A 24,131-nucleotide genomic window follows, 5' to 3' on the forward strand; every position below is an offset into this window, starting at 1 on the left:
GTTGCTCTCAAGTTTAAAGAAAAATTTCTAGATACCATTTACGAGTTGACAAAAGGCTACCTCAATGTGGAAGCAATCTGGGCGGAAAAGAGCGGCTTAGTTGTCAATCCAAATAAACCTGAACCCTTCCCTCATTGGGTGTTCTATGCCTCACACCGTCGAACAGGTGAAATACTTTGGTCTCATTCTTGATAGAAAGCTATAATTGAAGCCCAATGTTGAGGAGAATATGAGGAAGGCATTGTTTGCCAAATATTGCTGCTAAAGAGCTATTTGGAAAGCGGTGCTATTGGGAAGCAGCCGTGAACATAGACTCTGAGCAGCTGCATACATTAAGGGTCCCTGAAAGTGACATTCCGAAATTCTCTCTTTCTTTGATAACTTGGACCACTCGCATATTCGAAATAGTTCGGAATAGTTTAAAAGACAACCAGAGTTAAAGTCTGAAAGCAAATTTCATATAAAATTAATTTAAAAAAATAATAAGTTAAAATTCGGCAAATTGTAAAAGTTTTTTGTTTTTATTAAATTATTATAAAAAATATTTACTTTATTTTTCTTTTAAAACATTCTCTTTGACCTTTTTGCATTTACTTATATCCCATTAAAAAATAAATTTAAAACATTCCCATTCTTTTCGCGCACCTTGTTACCTGAAATTGTCATTTCTGCCAGTTTTTTAGCCGCCAGCGATATATGCAAAGCGTACCAATGCACTTCGCTGTGATTGTTGCGCATGCGCGACCATTGCTTTTAATAGCTGCAGCATAATAAGCGCAATGCGTCTTACAACTGCATTCGGTTCAATAGCAAAATGCTTGGCTGTAAAATATAGTTAGCAAACATAGTGCATAGCGTGTAAAAGTAACAGTACAGTTACAACAACAGTAGTCAACAACATTGACAGACTAGGAAAGAGCTGACAAGCAGCACTACTTGTTTAAAATTGTGCGCTGGCGACCTCAAGACGCCGGCTATATTTTGAAACTACTATATATTTATGTATATATATTTTTTCTATATTTTTTTATTTTTTTTAAATATATTTTTAGTTATTTTTTTATTATTATTTTTAATTTTTCTTTTATTTTGTAAATACTATATATATCACTTGTGGTGCCATGCAATATGAAACGGTTCACTTTGGCCGCCACGTGTAGGCGTTTGCCTAGCGCCTTGATGGCGGCATTCTTTCATTACTACCGCTGCCGTAAAACACCGACTGCAGTTGCTAACTATTGTTGTTGCGCCCCAGCGACCTGCCACTATTTGGCTGGCCTTAACTGTTGCGTCAACCAATCGCAACGCCATCGTCACCGCCGCCACCGTTGCCGCCTCTCACAGCAACCGCGTGCTGCCAAATCAACCGCTTGCAACATGTAGCATTGCAATTTAGCCGCAGGCGCTATTTGTTAGCTGCTTGATCGTTGTTGATTTGCAGATTTGCTGGCGTTTGCAGCCAACTTAACAAGCAACAAAGCAGCTGTTATTAGTGTGTGCTTGTTATTGCTGTTTTGTAGCTCGTGTTCCGCATGTTGCAGGTTGCCGCATGCACGCGCACTCTCACGCATAAATTTTGCATTCGCATTCGTAATTAAACGGCGGCTGCCAGCGTAAGCGAACTGTCATACAGGCGCGCGCACGCATATACACATATACACATACATACAAACAGCCAGACAGGCATGCGCGGCTATTAAGACGTTGCAGCAGGTGCGGAAAGGTTGACTGCCGGTTGGTCAAGCAGTGAGCGTGCGTGTCAGTCAGTTAGTAAGCCAGCGTTTGCGGCGCACAAAAACAATAACAACACTTGGCGTACTTCTTTGCTTTGCAATATTTGCCTTGCATATTTTCGGTTTTATTAAGTTTTCGGCGAAAAAACTACTTAATTTCGGGTTATTAAAAATGTGTGGCACAAACATTAAGTGTGGCAGTTGGTCGCCACACATATGCGCGCACACACAAGCGCATTTTTGCGTTAAGCGTTCTGGTAAGCTGTTTTCGTTTTCTGTTATTTTGCATATTTGGTCGGCTGCAAATGCACGGCGGCGCGTGACACACTTGTTGACGCCTGCGCAATTGCATTTCTCTGGAATATTATGATTATTTTTAATGCTTAGCCAAACATGCTGTTCGGTTGGGCAAATATACTTGCTATATTATATGAAATATATGTATTAGAGCGGCTTGAATTACAGTGAGGAAAAAATACGGAAAATCGTGTATGCGAATGTTCTTCGTATCATTTTGAACAACTTTTCCTAAGAGACTATAGTTCTAAAGCCAGTTTCGAGTCAGCGATTTTTAAGGCGATGTTTGCGGTAAATGTTCTACGAATTATTCTGAACAACTTGTCCTAAGGGACTATAAGTCTAAACACGGTTTCGAACCAACAATTTTAAGGGCGAAATTTTTTGGAGTTCATAAAACTTCGTTCGTCAGTTTTTGAGAAATCCGAATGAAATTTATTACATAGATGCACTTTGATATGCTAATAATCATTTTTCGGAATCAGTCAGCTCTGACAACTATATCAAATATCTCCCATACAACCAATCAGTCAGATTTTTTAAATTTCGCCTTAAAATCGTTTAGTTTTAGACTAATTTTCTTTTAGGCAAAGTTGTTCAGTTTGATCCGTAACACATTTTATGCATTTATTATTCTATAGAAAAAAATCGACCCGCTCTAATGTACATATATGAATTACACTCTTTATAAATATTAACAAAAGGATTAGCTTGTCTTAGCTTTTTGGCTAAAAACGCCACATTCTCAATGCGTTCGTTAATTCCAATTGGCTAGGTTTGGCGCATGCCACCCACCTTAATGCCGTATTAACGGCGTTACGCTATGAGTTATGTTATTAAATTTTAATTTTTTTTTGTGCAATTGCAATAAATATTTGTACGGCACCTTGAAGGCGTTAATCTGTGCTCAGCTACATACATATGTATATTTATATTTATTTAAACAGCAAATTTAATTTGTAATTTGCTGGTGTGGCAACACCTTTAAATAAGCAATTCGATTTGTAACGAATTAAGGTCAGACACATTGTTCAACTTTGAATGGCAAAATTTTGCCAAGCCGTTGGCAGGATTAGTGTTAAATTACTTTAAAATATTGATGCGGGCAGCAGATAAGTAGATATCAGCGAATAAAAATTCGGCCTTCGATACGCTAAGTTGAATTGAGTCTTAGATATTACTCTGATTGAGAAAATACTTTGCGAATACTAATAATAATAATTATTTTTAAATGACATGTCTAAGCTATCAGTACTAAATATTTTACTTTACATCAATTATTTTTTATAACACGCACTTTCTTTGCCCTATTACCACCGCTGATAGCCTTAAAATATTCGTATACTTTCACATGTTTTTTTCATGCTTTTATCATACTTTTTCATAGAGCATTTTTAGCAAACTCAATCATGTTTTAGCTCACCGAACCGCGTTGACTTCGTCATAGAGCTCGTACAACTAATGGTTTCATTTTCTGCGGAATTGCCATTGCTAAAAGTGTACAAAACTCTTTCTCCAATACTCTAAGTAGCTTCTCGGGTTCTGCTTTCATTACTCGTGCCTGTTTTGTACCGTGATATATGTATAATATAGTTGTATGTCATGACAGCCGGGTCTAGAAAATTTAAATAAATTCAGATTTTTCCTCAGAAATGACTACCAAGTCGACAAAATTCTTCAAAATTGAACTTGAGGTACTATAAATTTTTTTAATTTTTATTGGTTGATAATAAATCTGGCTTGCAAGTGACACACATAAGACATATAAGTGAAGAGAACTGTATGAATCTCAAATTCGTCGAGCAAAATTATGGTACATATTTACAAGGTAAAGAACTACAGATGATAAAATATTGCTAATATGGAGAGCTTAGAGATGAGAGTTTTAGTGCTTGAGGCAGAAGGGCGAACATCTTAAAGGAAGACAAAGCAAGAGGATCTAGAAAGTATTTTCGAAAATAGGGTGCTTTTCAAACTCAGCGATGCTTTCTTGTCCTTTTTATGTCCTGAACAAGATAAATTAAGTTTGTCGATGTTGTAAAATACAAAAGGGAACCTCATATACATAACTTTTAAGGTATATAGGTATACCGTCATGACCGTCTTTTTCTCTGTTTGTCCGTATACATGCGAACTCATTTGTTGGAGTCGCAGAAATCGAATCACTATAGTATATAGCTGCCATACAAGCTGAACGATCGGAATCAAACGCTTGTATGGACAACTTTTATATGTGACGAGATATCTTCAAAAAAATTGGTGCGGGTTATTGTCTAAAGGAATGGTGTAAAATCCGAAGAAATTGTGCAGTTCGGATTACTATAGCATATAGCTGTCATACAAGCTGAACGTTCAACTTCAAGCGCTTGTGTGGAAAACTTTTTCATTTGACGGAATATCTTCACAAAACTTGGTACGAGTTATTGTCTAAGATAACCGGGTAATCTCCGAGGAAATGGTTTACTCTAACATATGGCTGTCATACAAGCTGAATGATCGGAATCAAGCGCTTGTATGGAAAACTTTTTCATTTATATCTTCACGAAATTCGGCATGAGTTGTTACTTAAAATAGTGGTGCAATCTCCGAAGTAAAAAATCAGATCGGTATCAAGTTCTTGTAAGGAGTATATTGTATGTATTTGTGAAGCTTCAGTGCCCGAAGTTACGGTTTCTTCTTGCTTTCTTCTAACTTTTTTTTATAATTTATATCTTCACCAACTGGCCGAAAAACTTTGGAAATTATGCAATCAATAATTTATAATCAAATTAGTCTCGTAAATTGGCTTTTATATAATAGAAAAAAAATAGAGATCAGTAAAAATTTGTATGCCTTGCAAACCCAGCTTTTTGTGGTAATAATTTGGTATTTTTATGCACATTTGCTCTACTTTCCCAAATCTATAGCATACAAGTGTACATACGCACAGTTATATTCATGGTAATATTTGCTTTGATTCGTTTATAAACTTGTTCACTTCAACAACACCTGATTAGAATTAAAAGACATAAAATTAAAAGTGCCCAAAAGCCATCACAGCCACTCTTAAAACGCATAAATCCCTCAAGCATGTCCATATAAACACATTAATTTTTTTCCAACATATTTTCTATTGCACGAAACCTAACAACCACACACTTTACGTTGACTATTTCGCATGAAATCCAAAAATAACCAATTATTTTTTTACGCTTTTTCTCTGCGACATATTTACAGCGACTCAATTTATCGCATGTCCTTCGATTTGGAGCCACTGGAACGTGCCGTTTGGGCAGCGCCGCCCGAACAGATCGGCATTTGTCAGGTAAAAGGCCAGTCGGAGCGTTTGTGTCGCAACTATGTGCGCGTACTGCAGAGCTACGGTGAGAATCAATTGTACGCGTGTGGGACGAACGCCTTTCAGCCGCAATGTTCATGGCGCCAGGTTGGTACTCAGACACATATGTGTCTTAAGCAATAAGCGAAAAACCACACATATTCACACCAAAAAAAAAAAAAACACAAAACAAGCACACAAGCTAACGACAATCAACAACAATCAACGCAACCAGCAATCAAGCAGCGTTGGCATAAGTGCACAACAGCAAAATCTAATAAAATATAAAAAAATCGCATAAAAAACAAAAACAATTCGAAATGAATAACCTGTGTAATAAACATAAACAGCAAATATTAGCAAGTTGCAAGTTGCATGTAAGCTGGTGGGTTTACTAGTTGTTGCTTGCTGCTTTGGCTTGTCGTTTTGTTGTTGCGCTTTACATGCTTGATTGCTGGTTGCGCGCGCTGTATTAGCTGTATTTGCTTAATTCACGCGGCAATCAATAACTCATTGCATTTCGTAAGCACTTTGCTTGTCTTGTGCTGTCACTTTGCATGCTTTATTTCATTTACTTTGTTTACGTTTGGCATTAGATGGAGAACCTTACCATTGTGGCCTATGATAACGGTGTGGGAAAGTGTCCCTTCAATCCGCAATCAAGCATCACGAGTCTAATGTCCAGCACGGATAAAATGTTTGTGGCCACCGCAACAGATTTCTCAGGTGGCGATCCGGCGATTTTGCGCACCGAAGTGCAGCCGAAGAAAATCGTAAGTTCGTTGAGCTAGACGAATGCTTAAAGAGTATTCTTAATAATTATTACTTTTCTCTCAATTTGCTTGCAGTTCGGCTATCGACACATTGTGCGCACACAACAGTACAACAACAATTGGCTGAATAATCCACATTTTGTGGGCAGTTTTGAGGCGGGAAATTTCGTGTATTTCCTCTTCCGCGAGCCGGCTGTGGAGTATAGTAGCTGGGGCAAGGTGAGTGCTGAAGTCGAAACCTATAAAGTAGCATATCTTCAATAAAATTAACTTTTTTTCTGTCTTTTGTCTGCAGATTATCTACTCGCGCATTGCCAGAGTTTGCAAAAATGATGCAGGTGGCGATCAAATTTTGAAGAATAGTTGGACCTCCTTTGTTAAGGCGCGTTTGAATTGCTCGCTACCCGGTGAATATCCATTTTACTTCGATGAAATACAGGGCATGACGTATTCGGCCGATGAGGATGTGCTATATGCGACCTTTGCGACACCAGCGTAAGTACAGTTACAATTTCTTAAGTTCTTGACATTAGTTCATGGCGTTTAGCGTTTTCCTTTATGAAACCTTCTATGATCTGTGTTTTTTACCGATGAATGATTACAAGGTGTCTTCAATAAACGTTAACATTATCTAACCTAACACACGCCAGTTGCGTTGTCCTACACCAGTCTGTTCTGTCACGAAGACTCTGCCATCTATATAGTCCATTTTTATTAATGAGAGATGATGATCTGGAAGAACAATTCTTCCGATATCAATAGAAGAGCTCAACAGCTTAATATAATCTTGGTTTAATTGCGCTCTTGAGATGCTTTATCAAGATATCAAACATTCTTGAACCAACATATTCCGTGCAGACATTAGGCGCTTTCATTCTGACCCAACTTCGTCGAAAAGCCCATTTCTTACATCTAATTTCAGATAACGTGGATGAAAATTCTTAACTCAGCCCTAACCTAACCAATAAAACCATTAATTCTAACTAAAAAATGATAATTATTAATAGACTAAATTTTTCTTTAAATTACCTCACGCAGCAATAGCATACACGGTTCAGCAGTCTGTTCCTACAATCTCACCTCTATAAATGCCGCATTCGATGGTCCGTTCCGTTATCAGGACTCCGCCGATTCCGATTGGCGCATCGTAGATATGCCACATCGCAGCCAGTTCCAGTGCGAAACGCCAGCGCCGGACATGCGCTACAAACGTCTGCTCGAGTCTTCGAAATTCCAACTTATGGCACACGCCGTGCAACCGATGACAGAACAACCATTGTATTATTCCAAATGGGAACGCTTCCAGCACATTTCTTTGGACACACTACAAACGAAAACCGAAAAGGTGCATGTGCTGTTCGTGTCGACCGATGACAAGCGTATTAAGAAGCTTTCCGTGAAGCATCAGCTCGAGGAGCGACGCGCGCAAACTTGTCTGATTGAAGTCTGGCAGTCGGCGGAGTATAATGGTGCGGACGGTGATATTTTGAAAATGGAGTACTTGAAAGTTACAGAGTCGCTCTATCTTGGCACTGAGCAGGCGCTAATACGCATACCGGCGCAACGTTGCAGTCGTCATGTGTCGCAGAGCAGCTGCTTAAACGCTATGGATCCGTATTGTGGCTGGAATGAGTTGATTGAGCGTTGCACGCCACAAGAGCTGGTACAACAATTGAATAAATTCTGGCTGCAACCGGACACTTTGCAATGCCCCATTTTGAATGCGCCCATCGATGGTGCTTGGTCCACCTGGTCGGAGTGGTACAATTGCAAGAAGCACGGCGATGATGATGGTAACTGTATGTGCCGCACGCGTGAATGCAACAATCCACAACCGCAAAATGGCGGACGCAGCTGTGATGGCATCACCACGGAAGTAACAAACTGCACCGTGCATGGTGATTGGACCAACTGGTCGGAATGGTCTGCATGCTCACAAACTTGTGGTATCGCGGTGAAAACACGTCGACGCACGTGCGGCAATCCAAAGCCAGCGCACGGTGGACGCACTTGTGTGGGTGATGATCATCAGGAAATGTATTGCCGCCATTTGCCACCTTGTCCCACGCCCAAGCTACAAGCCATCGACGGCGGCTGGGGTCCATGGGGCGTGTGGAGCGAATGCAGCACACAATGCGGTGGCGGTTTTCGTATACGACGCCGCGAATGCAACGATCCGGTGCCACAGAACGATGGACAGGAGTGTCCTGGCTGTGCTATCGACTACGAAGTCTGCAATGTGCATGCCTGCCCCGAAGTGAAGAAGTTGAGTTCATGGACACCTTGGTTGGTGGAATACAATGACAGCCGCAAGAGCACCGAAACAAGTGGCACATTTGTTGAGCGCCGCTTTAGATACGCCTGTCGTGGCAGCAGCACAGATGTGAATAGTTTGCGCATAACTCTGGCTAAGGAAGAGACGCGCACTTGTCATGCGGATGGTAGTTGTCAGCGTCATCATGAAGTTTATGGCGCAACGGTAGCGTCAGCGGGCTCATCTGCAGTATTCGAGGAACGTGAAGAGCATAGTGAGTGGGGTCCTTGCAGCGCTAGCTGTGGCGGCGGAATGCAATATCGTTTGCACGATGGCGCCGGCAGTGGCAAGCATCGCGGACGTCATGCCACACAGGCGCGCGTCTGTAATATACAAGCGTGTGAAGAGGCGGCGGTGGTGCCAGCGACGAACCTCAATGAAGTGGTGCAGACACATGAATGGAGTTGCTGGACGGATTGGTCGCCTTGTTCGGTTACATGCGGCATGGGTTTAAGGCGACGTACGCGTCGTTGCTTAGGCGGACACGACAAACTGTGCAGCGGCAAAGCGATCGAGGAGGAAAAGTGCGCCATGGCGCCTTGTACTGGTAAGTGCAGCACTGTTATCAGTTTCGTTTTGCTTAGTAGTTTGACAAACTTTCTATTGCTTACAGACTTTATTGGCTGGAGCACGTGGAGCCCCTGGTCGGAATGCTCAAGTGAGGGCATACGCATCAGACATCGTAAGTGTATGGTGGATGTACCAACAGCGGCCGAGTGCCGTGGTGCCGAATTCGAGAAGACCGCTTGCGTGCCGAGCGAATATGAAGGTGCGTTTCAAAGCAGTAAAGTACACGCCTTTAAGCAGCTTCTACATAAATCATAAAATAATTTGTTATACTGTGCTGTTAAAATTGTCTTTCCAAAGTTACTCGAATCGCTCATGTTTTAATTACACTTCCGTCTCTCTTGCAGCCTTGCGTCTTAGCTCCAGCACCTCCTGGCCATGGATCATATTACTCTGTTCCATAATCTACATCATCACCATAATTGCCACATTCTATCTGACAAAGCGTTTCATAAAGCCCGTCGATTTGGCGTTGAATAAGAATAACACGCCGGCAGCGCCCAGCTATGATTCCTATGCCAATCAGTATTCCAGTCTACCCACAAAAGATGTAAGTTACCATACATACGCTCAAATCAAACACAACAAAAATAATTTCTAAATATCAGCAGTCTCTCAATTTGCAGATCTACGAGGTGCGCCCGAAAGTGAAGCGACAGTCCAGTTTCAACATGTGCTCACCATCGCCATCGAAGAGCTGCAACACTGGCACGCTGACGCGCAACAATATGGCGCACAATCATACGCCCAAAGTGCTGGCGAAGACCTACAATGACTGCGAGACGGGCACTTTGAAGCGAAACTCGCATCAGCTGAATAACTATCGCTCGAATATCGACGATGAGAAGTTCTAGTGGTGACAAGCGGAACTTGCGTGGAGCGTGAAGAAGCAGCAGCTGCAAATACATGCCCGTGCTGTTGCCTAGTGGGCGCTGTGGGCTCTGGAGCTTGGTAAGCTTGTGTGCCTTTCATATGTAATTAAGTAAACTCGTACCTTTGGTCGCTCAAATGTGCTCTACGCTGCCTGGCAGCTAATTAAGACGCGTCTTAAGCTACACATGCATTTGTATGTGCTTTAATTATATAACTAAAGTAGTTCTTGTGAACATGAGACTCATCGGGGAACATTGCATAGTATCATTTTGTGTGCCATCAGAGCGCTAAGTCTGCCACAGAACAGTAAAGGATAGCAATTTAAAGCAAAAAATAAAAAAAAAAATAGTAATTCAAGTAGCATATTCAACTCGAATATGTTGATTAGAACATTGATCTACAGTAAAGTAATATATTTTTTTACAATTGTTGTTGTAAGTGCTTTGCTAACTTCAATTTCGTGCAGTGAAGTGCATTTAGCGGTTAAGCCAGTATTGACTCATATTGAGTGCCTATATTTTTATAATTAGCATATAATTAATTATGTGTATGTGTATGTATTTATCAAGTAGTTAAGCTGTCAGTTTTAAGTACGTTCAATTTAATTATTACTTGCAACGCAACGATATTGTCTAGGAAACAATTTTAGCTGCCAATTTCGATTTTTTTTATTTTTTATATTTGGAAACTTCAGTACAAAATATCACAAAATTTTCTGTTACTATTTATTTACGAATGGCTATGTCCATTACAAGTTGTGTGTTAATTCATTTCCATTTATTTGAATATTTTTTTTTCTTAAAAAAAAATAATTCTTTAACAAAATTTTATTTATGAATTCATACACTTTATAAGTTTTTCAGTTTTTATGTTTATAGCGCATTTTTCAATTAATAACTGTTTTTTCGTTTTTGTTCTTTATTTGATATCTATTGCATTCACATACTTTTTAAAGAGTTTCTTAATTTTCTAAAACTTTTTTATACTCATATTTTTTGTTCTTATGCCTTTGCGCTTGTTCTTTCTATTATTTTTTGGACTAAATTGTTGACACTCAATTTATAACCAAATTAATAAATTTCTTTAAAAATTTGTGCTAATTAAATTTTAATTTTAGTTAGTGTGTAAAATAGAAGCCGCAACTCTTCAACCCTAACTTTCTTTTAAATACTTTATTTTCCATGTTCAGGAAAAAAATAGTAAATGTATGAATGTAATTGATCAAAAGCAGCTGAAATTGTTGACTAAATTTAATTATAATCTATATTATAGTTATTTTATTTAAAAATTGTGTATATAAAATATCATATAATTTGTTTAATTAATTTACATTAAGTTGAATTAAAAAAAATATATAATAAAAATATTTTAATGTCACTAACAGATATATGTGTTTTATTTGCTCACAAAATGCGCAATTTACAGAAAAAAAGACCAAAAATTATAAAAAAACTTTTTTCAAAAACATTAATTTAATAAAAAAATTAAAAACAAATTATAAAAATTTTTATAAAAATTTAAAAAAATTTTCATAAAAAAATTTTAAAATAAAAATTAAAAAAATGTATTAAAAAATTTATTAAAATTTTTTATAAAAATATTTTTATTAAAAACATTTTTATTAAAAAAAGCCAATTCCATTTTTTTAAACTAATTATCTACAAAATTCCAGCAATTTTGATAAAAATCGCCGATTTCGCAAATTATAAAAAATTTATAACAAAATCAAAAATTTGGCAAAAACATTTATTAAAAAAAAATAAAAAAATTTTAATAAAAAATTTTATTATAAAACATTTTTATTATAAAAAAGTTTTATTGAAAAATTTTATTTAAAAAAATGTGTGTTAAAAAATTTGTATTAAAAGTTTTTTACTAAAAATATTTTTATTAAAAACATTTTTATTAAAAAGAGGCAATTCCATTTTTATTAAACTAATTTTCTACAAAATTCCAGCAATTTTGATAAAAATCGCCCATTTCGCAAATTATAAAAAATATACTATAACAAAAAAAAAATTTTGCAAAAAAATTTATTAAAAAAAAAAAAATTTTAATAAAAATTTTATTATAAAAGTTTTATTGAAAAGTTTTATTTAAAAAAGTGTATTAAAAAAAGTGTATTAAAAAATTTTATTAAAATTTTTTATTAAAAATATTTTATTAAAAACATTTTTATTAAAAAAGGCTTAATTCCATTTTTATTAAACTAATTTTCTACAAATTCAGCAATTTTGATAAAAATCGCCCATTTAAAATTATAAAAATATAATTTACAAAAAAAAAATTTGCAAAAACATTTATTTAAAAAAAATAAAAAATTTATAATAATTTATTTAAACATTTTATTATAAAAAGTTTTTATTGAAAAAGTTTTATTTAAAAAAGTTTGTATTAAAAGTTTTTTATTAAAAATATTTTTATTAAAAACATTTTTATTAAAAAAAGCCAATTCCATTTTAATTAAACTAATTTTTTACAAAATTCCAGCAATTTTGATAAAAATCGCCCATTTCGCAAATTATAAAAAATTTTTAACAAAAAAAAAAATTTGCAGAAACATTTATTAAAAAAAAAAAAGTTTAATAAAAAATGTTTATTATGAAAAATTTTTATTATAAAAAGTTTTTATTGAAAACGTTTTATTTAAAAAAATGTGTGTTAAAAAATTTGTATTAAAAGTTTTTTATTAAAAATATTTTTATTAAAAACATTTTTATTAAAAAGAGGCAATTCCATTTTTATTAAACTAATTTTCTAGAAAATTCCAGCAATTTTGATAAAAATCGCCCATTTCGCAAATTATAAAAAATATACTACAACAAAAAAAAAAATTTTGCAAAAACATTTATTAAAAAAAAATAAAAAAAATTTTAATAAAAATTTTTATTATAAAAAGTTTTATTGAAAAAAGTTTTATTTAAAAAAAAAAAAAATTTAAAAAAAATTTTTATTAAAAATTTTTTTATTAAAAGTTTTTTATTAAAAATATTTTTATTAAAAACATTTTTATTAAAAAAAGCCAATTCCATTTTTATTAAACTAATTTTCTACAAAATTCCAGCAATTTTGATAAAAATCGCCCATTTCATAAATTATAAAAAATATACTACAACAAAAAAAAAAAATTTGCAAAAACATTAATTAAAAAAAAAAAAATAAAAATTTAATTTTTTATTCTAAACATTTTATTATAAAAAGTTTTTATTGAAAAAGTTTTATTTAAAAAAGTTTGTATTAAAAGTTTTTTATTAAAAATATTTTTATTAAAAACATTTTTATTAAAAAAAGCCAATTATTTTAATTAAACTAATTTTTTAAAAATTCCAGCAATTTTGATAAAAATCGCCCATTTCGCAAATTATAAAAAATTTGTAAAAAAAAAAAAAATTTGCAGAAACATTTATTAAAAAAAAAAAAGTTTAATAAAAAATTTTTATTATAAAAATTTTTATTATAAAAAGTTTTTATTGAAAAAGTTTTATTTAAAAAAATTTGTTAAAAAATTTTATTAAAAGTTTTTTATTAAAAATATTTTTATTGAAAAACATTTTTATTAAAAAAAGCCGATTCCATTTTTATTAAACTAATTTTCTACAAAATTCCAGCAATTTTGATAAAAATCGCCCATTTCATTTAAGAGCAGGAAATTATAGAAATATTTCAAAAAAAAAAAAAATTTTAATAAAAATTTTATTATAAAAATTTTATTAAAAACAATTTTATTAAAAACAATTTTGTCAAAACCAATTATATTAAAAAAGTGCATATTATTAAATTTTAAAAGATTTTTATCAAAAAACTTTTTTAAAAAAATTTTTATTAAAAAAATTTTAATGCCATTTTTTTCTAAATAATTTTTTATAAAATTCCACCAAATTTGGTTAAAATCGGCCCATTCCTACTCTTTTTACAAGCATTTTAAATATTGAACCCGCTGCTGCGCAACGCCGGCAGCGACGCCGTGAATTCGACAGAAATGCTTTTCCTGAATTTGGCAAATTGTACTAGGCGCCCAGAACGGCACAGTAGGTGTTTGCAGTTTTGCAGCTACAGTGGCCGCCAAACTGTTGCCGGCAAAACAGTGCGCCTCTAGGGTATGCAACGATTTTCGCGCGGAAGCGCTGTAATCAACAGAGTCGGTAATACAGAGTCGGTAAGACAGTGTCGCTGTTACATGGCGAAACATAGCGCCTCTGGGGTATGCAATGAAATTCAGGCAGAAGCGCTGTAATCAACAGGGCCGGTAAAGTAGCATAATGTTGCTATATTAACAGGTTAGCTGCAGAACTATTTACTACTGTGCCAAAGCGAAATAACAGAATGCACTGATTTATTTTTTTTTTTAATTTTATTGTATTTTATTTGTAAAAAAATTTTAAAATAATTAATATTACATAAAATTAAATTATTTATTACAAAATTTTCTTAAATTTAATTGCATTTTATTTGAGAAAAACTTAATATAATATAATAGCTATTACAGATAAGCTAAAATGAAACATGTTTGTATTCTTATTAGTTTGTTGTCCATGTAAATGCATTCATTGGCGCCGGAAACTGGATAGAAATGTGCAATAGGAAGAGCTGAAAGTAGAGAAATGCAGAATATTAGAAATATGTAAATAATTGAAATGATGCAAAAAACTTTTAAGTCAATAAATATTTAAGTTGAATTTAATGATTTTTTTCTTTTAGCAAGCAAATAATAAACTTTTGGTAAATTTAACGCAATTTAAATGCTTTTCGCATATTTTAAATACATATTTTTTGGCTGGTGAAAATATTTCGGAAAAAGTCGACACTTTATGAAAAAGTAAGAATAAAAAATACTATTATATTATATGGGGTACCGAGGTGGAGAAGCTTGCAAGCCAGGGAGGAAAAAAATCATTTCCATTCAGTAATCGTGATTGCGTACTACCTTTCGCAAATATGTATATGTATCTAACACTTTGAATAAATTACTTAATGAAAGTGTTTCTCAGAAATGTTTAAGCTGTTAAAAATTGAGGCAATTTGTCTTCGATTTTGTCGAAATTAGTACAGTAAACGAAATGGTGGAAATAGTTATTTAAAAAGCCATTAATTTAAAGAAACAATACTATGCCACAGCTGAGTCTACTATACTCAGTTGGAGTAATTTATGTTATTTAGGACACAGCGCAGTTTTCAACGAAAGTGTGTAATTATTTACCAAACAAAAAAAAAAAAAAACATAAAAATATGGAGGAGAGCAACTAAAATGCCGGGACATTAGTAGAAAAATATAGAGCAGCTATGCAAGTTTCATAAAATGGATCACAACTAAATACACAAACGCATATGCACATACATATGTGTACAATAAATGTATATACATATCTACAGATATACATAGAAATAAAACTCAAAAGACAGTTATGCACGCGGAAAGGAAATGATTGCGTTAAAATGTAGAAATGTAGAAAGAAAGCATATATTTACACAAAAATGTCGAAACACGTGTTTAAACATAGACTTTCGTATAAAACACTTTTGTAAATATTTGTTAAAAATTGTAAGAAACAGTGCAGCAGCAACGCCTTATTATTGTAAGTATTACTTACTGTACGCCAATGTGCGGATTACAAAAGCACAATGCGCCAGTGAAACTGACTTTTTAAGCCCAGCAAGAATGGATGCCTCATTGTGGGAAGCGTTTACAATTAAAAAGTGAGTAGGATACTACTTTTGTGTGTGTGTGTGAAAAAGTCGATAAACGTTAAAATAAAAAATATTATTTTTTTCTTATTAAGGAAGAAATGTGTAGAATATAGACATTAAAGATAGCGCCTTACAGCTAGAACTGTTAGTAGTTTTTAGAAATATCACTAAACGGAAACTTTTTAATCCTTTTTTATATATTTTTTTGACCATAAGTCATTGTTTGGGCTGTGAGAAGCTTAGACCGTCAAGTTAAAAGTCAGAAGACCTATGAAGCATATATGTACATACATTAGGGTGTTTTTTTTTAACTATTAATTTTTTTCAGTCCCATCACGAAATTTCCTTGGAAATACACTTAAAAATATTCCCTGAAAATTTTAGCCCATTAAGAACTGGACCAGTCCATAGATGGATCCATAGAAAATACACTACAATCGTGATTTTTTATCTTTAGATTCCTACAGATCAGAGGTATTTTTTGGCATCGCTTTGACTTTAGACGCATATTTCTCAGAATTGTTCACTCTACAAAAGTGCGCAGTGCAACAAAGTCGTAACTCACACCGTCGAGGTAGCACGGGGCTCTAAACATGATTTTTCCATGAAATTCGCATTTTTTTGTATATATCTCGTAAATGACAAGAGCTATAGAAAAAATGTTCATGACAAACTTGTAGGAAATTTTATTTGCTACAAAAAAAGTCCGAGGTCAAAATCGCTATCATTAATACTTCTCGAGATATTCGCCTTTTTAAGTAAGGCTGTATGGAATTTTCATAGTTTTTTTTACATACATTTTTACATGCCCTGGTCCAGTTCTTAATGTTAATATTAAGGGCTAATATTTTCAGGGAATTTTTTTTAGGGTATTTCCAAGGAAATTTCGTGACGGGACTGAAAACAATTAATAGTTCCAAAAAAAAGCACCCTAATGTATGTATAAAAGAGTCGATTTAACCATGTCATTCTTTCCGATCCGTCTGTCTGTATTTATGCGAACGAGTTCCTCAGTTTTTGAGATATCGATCTGAAATTTTGCACACGGTTGTAAGCATAGATCCAACACTCTTCGCCAGTAATAATAGTATGTTTCATGACATCCTGGTAATCGGAAAGCATTGTTTCACAGACGTTAATGTGACGCTGTTTTTCGAAAAAATGTAGTGATTTTGGAAGCAATCGTGCTTTTACTTTTCTTAGGACCAAATTATCTTTCAAAATGGCTTTCACTCATCCTTCCGATATTCCAACAAGTAAGATCTCTGAATTGATCGTCCATTGTTGTTCATCAGTTGATGTTGGTGGCCGTCCTGGACGTGGTTCGTCGTCAAGACCAGCGTATACTAAATACTAATTATTATTTCGATGTGACATTTGGCACAGATGTCACTGACAGTCATACCAACTTAGAAATAATATATAGCGACGCATTCGTTTTCGCGATTTCGAAATAAAAATTAAAAAGTCTTACTATTTTTTGCCCACTTTAGTATATAATCACAATAAAAATATAGCCAAGTGAGCTCATGTGGTCAATGCTTTTTTGAGTGAACAAAAATCAATTAATTATATAAACAAATTAATGCAATTAATGAAGAAAAAATAAAACCAAAAATTTTAAAAGGAAGCAACAACCTAGTTGCCGAAAAACAACGCCTATCAAAAGAACAACACAAAGCGCAGCTATAAAAAAATATAAAAAATATTGGCAACGGTAAGCACAATATAAAAAACATAAAAAAAAGAAACTACAAACGCGAGCAAGAACGGTGCTAAGAGTCTATTCTTCATTTAAGCCGCTGAGACGGCGGTTTCGGCCTGAAGTGAAGCCCAGCCACTTGTTCGTGCGTTACACTCTACGCCGCACAGCTGACTTGGATTCTGATTGCGTTGTGCCTACATGTTGTTGTTGATGTAGTTTTTGTATATAGTACGCGCTAGCGTGCGGACACTTTTTGGGCGCTTGTTTAGTTGTTGCTTAAGCCGGCGCACCCGCCGAACCGTCTCCCTTTTCAATACCTATCGTCAGCGATCGATTGCTTGCCTTGTTGTTATGGGTTAACTTGGCTCACAAAAACACCCAAAAAACATACAAATGTACAAACGCTGTGTGCGTGAGAGCGCCATAGAAAAAGAGAAAGGTCAATGAATTCTTTGGAAATCAAAAAAACCGTATAGTTATTGTAAATTCTGAATTTCTGCTTTCGACTGCGTTTCTTTGCCATGGCGCACTCACCTAAGAACGCGCCCAAGACAGCAGGCAATGGACGAAATTACAAAAAAAAAGCAACAACAACAACAAAAGCGAATAAAATAAAATTAAATAGATACAAAAAATAAATGCCGATAAAAGCTAAAAGTTAATGCGTTTTAGCCTTTTCACTGCTAACTGCGGACTTACTGTTGTTGCTTTGGGTTTTTGTTGTACATACATATGTATGTATATCTTACACATATCACGCTGTATTGGTGTTTTGTATTTTTAGTAGAGTTAAAGCAACACTTGGCGACACTATCACAACAACTTTAACAACAACAACAGCAAATAAACGCACGCATGCGAGAGTGGACGAGCGATGTTCAATTCATTAACATAGGAAAAAGCAACAACCTGCCATATTACAATATATTCAAAAATCTCAAATGGTCAATGAGCCAATTCGCCTGCGGCAGCCTCTGATATGCATAAGTGTGTGTGTGTTTGTGCACATATTTCTTTCGTTGAAGTGGGGTTAAGCAACCCAATGGCCCTACAAACCATTGAACCAAAATGGAGATACATATATACTACTACACTAGGGTGGAGCAGTAAACCGAAAATGTTTGTTTGTTTTACCAAAGGCAAAACCGACAATCAGTAAGGCGGAGGATCTTTCCGTTACAATTAAGAGCTCATACTTGGAGAGATTTGCTAAGAACTTACTGTTAGAGTACCAAATGAAAAAAGATTCACGTTCTTTCGACTCACCCTAATAAGTACATACATATGTATGTATGTATATATATGCTATACATTTATGAGCGTTTTTGGATATATAAATTCAAATAAGACTGTTGCAAAAATAACATTTTCAACATCATATTTTCATGCGGTGATAGAAAATAACTTATCTGCATAATTTGAAAAAAAAATAATAATAATACTCTGAGCAATTTTTTGCTCATGAAAAAATGTTGCATTTTGAATAAAAAAATTTCGAATATAAGGTATAAAAGCCATTGCTTTAAATGGAGAAGATCTCTCACCAAAGGTTTACTGCTGTTCCTGTTCGATAAAGTTTAGGTTAGTTTGAAATATATTGCTAACCTATACAGATATAGTGGATTTGTGGCTGCTATTGGCAACCGAAAAGAATCTTGAAAATTTGAGAACAACCTGGGATGTCTTTCATACTACTATAACGGTAAAATATGCACTTCAAGCGTATACCTTTTTGTTTAAGGCGTTGGGTTGGTGTAAAATTTTTTAACAAATAAATTTTTTTTTCCGCATAAAGTAACATCTAGAGTACTAAAAATATTTTAAAATTTTATAAATAAAAAAAAACAATAAAACTATTAAAAAATGTTTAGAACAGTGAAATAAAAGTTTTTTCCTGCCAATTCGTTGCAGTGTCGAAGCGTTGGGATCAGTCAGTTTCCACAAAATCGGATTAGCAGCCATCTGTCAGTTAAGTTTTGATTAAAAAACGGTTCTTTATCGAAAGAAAAAGTCTTGGTTAAGTTAACCAGAACTTAACTGACGGGTGGCTGCTAACCAAACATTGAGAAAACGGCTCTTAGTGTTATGCACCTAATGTTTTTTCTATAACGTATATAATTCGTTACTCACTCTGTTGTTAACTCGGCTATAACCGCGTAAGGGGTGTCTACGCCAATAAAGAAGAAGAAGATACAATTCATTAACTCAAAAAAGGAATTGTGTACTGGAAAATAACAACCAAACACTGCGATCTAAATTAGAAGCTTTGAACACAGCTTAATTCCGCGTGAGCAGAGTAAAACACACTGAAAAAAACTTTAGCCAAAAATTTAAGAAAAAAATATGCAAATTTCAAATGAATCGGTATGTAACTGTAACGGCGCGCAGCCAACGAAAGCCTGACTAGAATGCATGCCAACATTCCAACAAATCCCTTATCTTGCCTTGTCTCCACTTGCCGTTACTTGCCGATCAACGCGGCGGCGGCGCATCACATCGACATGGATGGCATGTCACGAAGCTGATAATCACCAGCAGACATTTTATCTATGCGCCACAACTCTGGCTGGGCGCACCACACCAACACACTGCACAGGTTTGTATGTATGTGGGTATGTTAGTATGTCTTATAACTGTTATTGCGCTGGAAATTTTGGGTGTAAATTTGGAAATTTCGTTCGCATTAAAATCGTATTCAGCAGCCAATATCAAACGCTCCGGCGAGTTAACCAAATCGTAGTGGCTGATATAATTTAATGAATTTCATGGTCATTGACGCCAATGTTGCCTTTCTTCTATCAAAAATGCACTCTACTGCCACTTACAGTACATGCATAATGTATGTGGCGTTAAGTTTGTGCGCCTGCGTCGTACCGTTCGTAACTCTTTTTGTGTGTGTATGTATTTATGCTATCAAATTTTCGTGTTTTTATTTAAAATTTTTAAATTTTTTATACGCTTTTTTCACGAAATTTTTATATTGGAAAGTTGCACCTGCGCTTTAGGTAAGTTTGGTGCTTTAGATTTTTTGTTGCTTTTTAAAAACTTTTGCTGGCAAATTATTTGGTCATTGCTTGTAAAAAACAGCCAATTAGCCGTTTACTGAAACTTCAAGGAAATATCGCAGGAGTTGTATTCTTTTATGACTATTTTTGCCACACACACGCTTCGCCTGAAATTTATAGTAATTAATTTAGTACGAAGAGTGTAATGTTTTGTAAAGGAAGTGTGAGTGAAAATGCCGAGTATTTTAGGCGTGTGTTTAGTGCTTGCGTGCATTAACTATTTTCCAGGTTTTCATTAGCATTATTTTGGCTAATAAGCAGATTTATTGTTGCAGAACGCGTTGCGAATTTGTTACTTTTTTGTTGTGGGTGGCCGTCCGTAGGTAAAACTCAAGCAACTGAAGTGTATTGAATAAGCAAGTCGGGAACCTACTTATAGTACATACATACATCCATACATATGTATGTACATATTTCAGCGAGTTCAAAAATTTGCAGTTGAATGACACTTTATCTCTAACGGTACTTTGTAAGTGTTCGCGAAATTTTGAGGCTTTGAACATAAGTGCTTCAAGGTAATTAAAGTTGTTATGTTACAGTGACTGCAAAAAAGTATCAGGTGCGATTTTCTATATTTTCCATATAATATTATACTGTTATATATTTTTGACAGATCAGGTAAATAATAAAAAAAATCAAACCCATCGGAAATGAAAGATAAAAAAAATAACAAACATTAAAGCAAAACTAATTGACGGGCGATCTGAGGTCGGGAAAAGGAAAGAGCGTTTTTTTGAGTTTTTAAGGACGAAAAATGGTTTACCGCGATTTCCGGCAACACTACGTCATATATATATGTACATAGAAAAAGTTATATGGCAATGTTGTAGTTAATAAAAGAATCTATAACTTTTATGTATATATTTATGTATATATGCATTTTCACATAAATTTTGAGGTTTTTCATCTATAACTTTTGTATACAGACTTTTTCACGTAATCTCAAAATTTTTGTGAAAAATTCAAATATCCAAGTTTTTATTTTTATCACATACTTATCTACATAATGTTTGCCATTGAGTTTCAACTTATTAAAAAATGCTTTCATGTTTACCATTTTCAATGGCATCAACACTAGTTTATGAGTAAAATATACATATATAGAAAAACTATAAAAAAAAACAAATTTTAGGAAAGCAAGAACTTTTTTCATCTGAACAATTAAAATATTTATGTTGGTCTGGGTTCCCCAAGAATTATTGAAAAAACTGGCATAAACTTAAACTGGCCGGACTTATTGGCTTTTATTTTATCAATAATAACTTTAGAATCGTTCTAGTAACGACGACGGTCATAGTTGGTTATATTTATCCCAAGTGACTAATATTCTTTGACCTGACCAACTCATACACAACTATATTCTTATTCAAAAGTAGCAGTGATTAGAAAGAATACTCTCAAAATTCAAGATATTTCATCCAAAGTGTAAAATAAGTAAAACCGGTGTTCGCTGCACCAAGACTTAGTAGCAAGTGATAAACATAACTCGAAATCGCTGCCGCAGACGTTTACTGAGTGCTGATCTGTGAGCATATTAGCACAACAGAAGGTACGAAATAATTACAAAAAAAAATGCTCAAACTTATGATTTTTTATGAATTTGTCGATTATACAAAAATCTGTGGCAGAAATTGTTTCTAAATGCAGCAGATCAATTTTTAGAGAACACAAATTTGGCGCGACAAAAATATGGAGGTTGAGGCTACTAAACTTGAGTAAAGGTTATCGTGAATATGGTTTGGTAAAAGCTTAAAATTTTAAGCAAATATTGCACTATAAACCTCGATTAAGAGGAAACGGGAAGTTAGTCATTCAATCTCTTTAATTTTTTTAATTATATTTTGTACATAGATACCACTAACAAGTCCGATAAGGCCTGCTCTTGTAAAAAAATCTCAGAAATCATGATTTCAGCTTAATATTATATATTTATAGCATGCACAACACAGCTAAAATTGAATGCTAGAGGGTATAAGAGAACCCAAATAGCTAACGGTAATTAATGTAAAATTAAAAAAAACGTGTATATTGGTTAAGTAAGTGTATTGTGATTCTTCGTAGAGTAGAATTTATCAAAATAAACACAAAATAAAATGTGAAATAATTCCAACAACAAGACTTTTGATGTTAAACCGCGTGTTAGGCATGAAATTGACTAATGCGAGAATTAATAGAAGCCAAATTTCACGGCTGTATTCTTAGAATTACATGCTGACTTCTGTAAAGACATACAAATGAAATCACTTCCCAACTGGAAATTTGCGTGCAACATGAACTGGTTTGAAAAAAAAAACATTGTGGAAATCAAATTAAATTTTTTTACTTCGCATGATCCTATAAGAAGTACTGCTGTCAACACGGTGGCAAATTTTTACCGAGAGACCTACGGAAATGTCGCCGTAGTGGCCGAGTTTTAATAATTTCTTTTGAAACTTTCACAAGATCTTTGTTAAATATTTATCTTGGAATAATAAACATTTTGGAAAAAATATTTTATTTTTATTATTTAAAAAGAATTATTGATAGGCATTTTTTTGCTCATGGCAATCCATGTAACTCCCTAGAATTATGTTAAATTAAATTAAAAGTCCCCCAAAGTTAGTTTGGAAGTACCACATTCAATATTTTTAAAGTACGAAAAACTTAGCCTGTAACCAAAAAAATAAATAAATAAACAAAAATTGATATTTTCACCCTTCAATAGGTTGTACTAGCTTTATAACAAAATTCTAAAATCAATTTCTCAAATAGTTCTTGCGTTAACTCAAAAAATATTTATTTTTTCCCTCTTCAAAAATTTTATTTTTTTTATGAAAATATGTGTAAACATATCCTTAAAATTTAAAAACAATTGATAGAATAGTTTTTTGATGTCCGAAAAACGCTACTTTTGGCTGTCGTACTAGGAGTGCCCCATAAAGTTTCTACTGGGTGTATATGTATGTATTTGTGTATAAATACACATATGTATGTATAAGTATTTGCAAGCATATTATGTATTTAAAGTCATTTACCTGTGATTCGCACAATCAATATAAGGCATACGTATACTTTATGACTATGACTTTATATGTACATATGTATATATAGTATATATATATATACTTTTTCTTTATAAATATACAAATATAAATAGAGTAGTGTACTCATTTTTCACATTGAATCATGATTGTATATAATTAATAATAGTTTAGTGTAAAAATTATTATTCATGTACTTTTTGCATATTGAAAGTAAACAAAAGTATGCTTATTGGCAAGGCACTACTTCCCTGTCTATATAGTATATCATTCGAAAATTATGAATTCTTCTTTTAATGTTTATTTAATAAACAAACGCGTGTACACACAGGTGTTGTCAAAATACATACATACATACATATGTATGTACATATTGTACGCACATGAATTCAAGTAGTTCATTGTACTATAGCGCTTTTATTGATTCGTCATAATGTAGATGTATCGGTTGTTTATATAGCTTTCATCTGGATTCGGCGCAAGGTATATGCATTTTGAAGAAATTCTAGGAAAGTTTTGTATGGAAATACATATATGTATGTACATGTATAGTATATCGTCACCTAAAATGCTAAATAACGTAACATCACTTTTTATAAGTTTACAGGTGCAGGAAAAACGTTGTAACTGAAACCACTCATATTGAAACAAAATTTGAGTTTGGGTTATAAAATGGTTATATATTACTTTTTACAACTGACAGCGATTGTCAATTTTTTTTTTTTTTGATGGTACGTTGTTTTGTATTTTAGATGACAATACGTGTGTAAATTAAATAGAAAC

The 24,131-nt window shown here is 33.8% G+C and overlaps 1 protein-coding gene and 1 long non-coding RNA gene across 4 annotated transcripts in view; one reads left to right on the top strand and one right to left on the bottom strand.

Annotated features, from left to right (window-relative positions):
* The window catches only part of LOC120777743 (semaphorin-5B), a 105,699-nt gene extending 95,060 nt beyond the window's left edge, over window positions 1–10,639 (top strand). For 2 of the 3 annotated variants that reach the window (XM_040109234.1, XM_040109233.1), the window contains exons 4-11: window positions 5,247–5,454; window positions 5,943–6,119; window positions 6,195–6,338; window positions 6,415–6,614; window positions 7,158–8,980; window positions 9,047–9,202; window positions 9,348–9,550; window positions 9,612–10,639. In XM_040109234.1, coding sequence (XP_039965168.1) covers window positions 5,247–5,454; window positions 5,943–6,119; window positions 6,195–6,338; window positions 6,415–6,614; window positions 7,158–8,980; window positions 9,047–9,202; window positions 9,348–9,550; window positions 9,612–9,854 — 3,154 coding nt within the window. In that variant the 3' untranslated portion in view covers window positions 9,855–10,639. The remainder of the gene's footprint in view (window positions 1–5,246; window positions 5,455–5,942; window positions 6,120–6,194; window positions 6,339–6,414; window positions 6,615–7,157; window positions 8,981–9,046; window positions 9,203–9,347; window positions 9,551–9,611) is intronic. The other variant, XM_040109235.1, reaches the window with a different exon arrangement.
* A 3,678-nt stretch (window positions 10,640–14,317) lies between these two features.
* The window catches only part of LOC120779050, a 118,484-nt gene continuing 108,670 nt past the window's right edge, over window positions 14,318–24,131 (bottom strand). Inside the window, exon 5 of the long non-coding RNA XR_005705599.1 lies at window positions 14,318–14,460. This is a non-coding gene — a long non-coding RNA (uncharacterized LOC120779050). The remainder of the gene's footprint in view (window positions 14,461–24,131) is intronic.

This window comes from Bactrocera tryoni, chromosome 5 (assembly GCF_016617805.1).
Source record: "Bactrocera tryoni isolate S06 chromosome 5, CSIRO_BtryS06_freeze2, whole genome shotgun sequence".
Taxonomy (NCBI): domain Eukaryota; kingdom Metazoa; phylum Arthropoda; class Insecta; order Diptera; family Tephritidae; genus Bactrocera; species Bactrocera tryoni.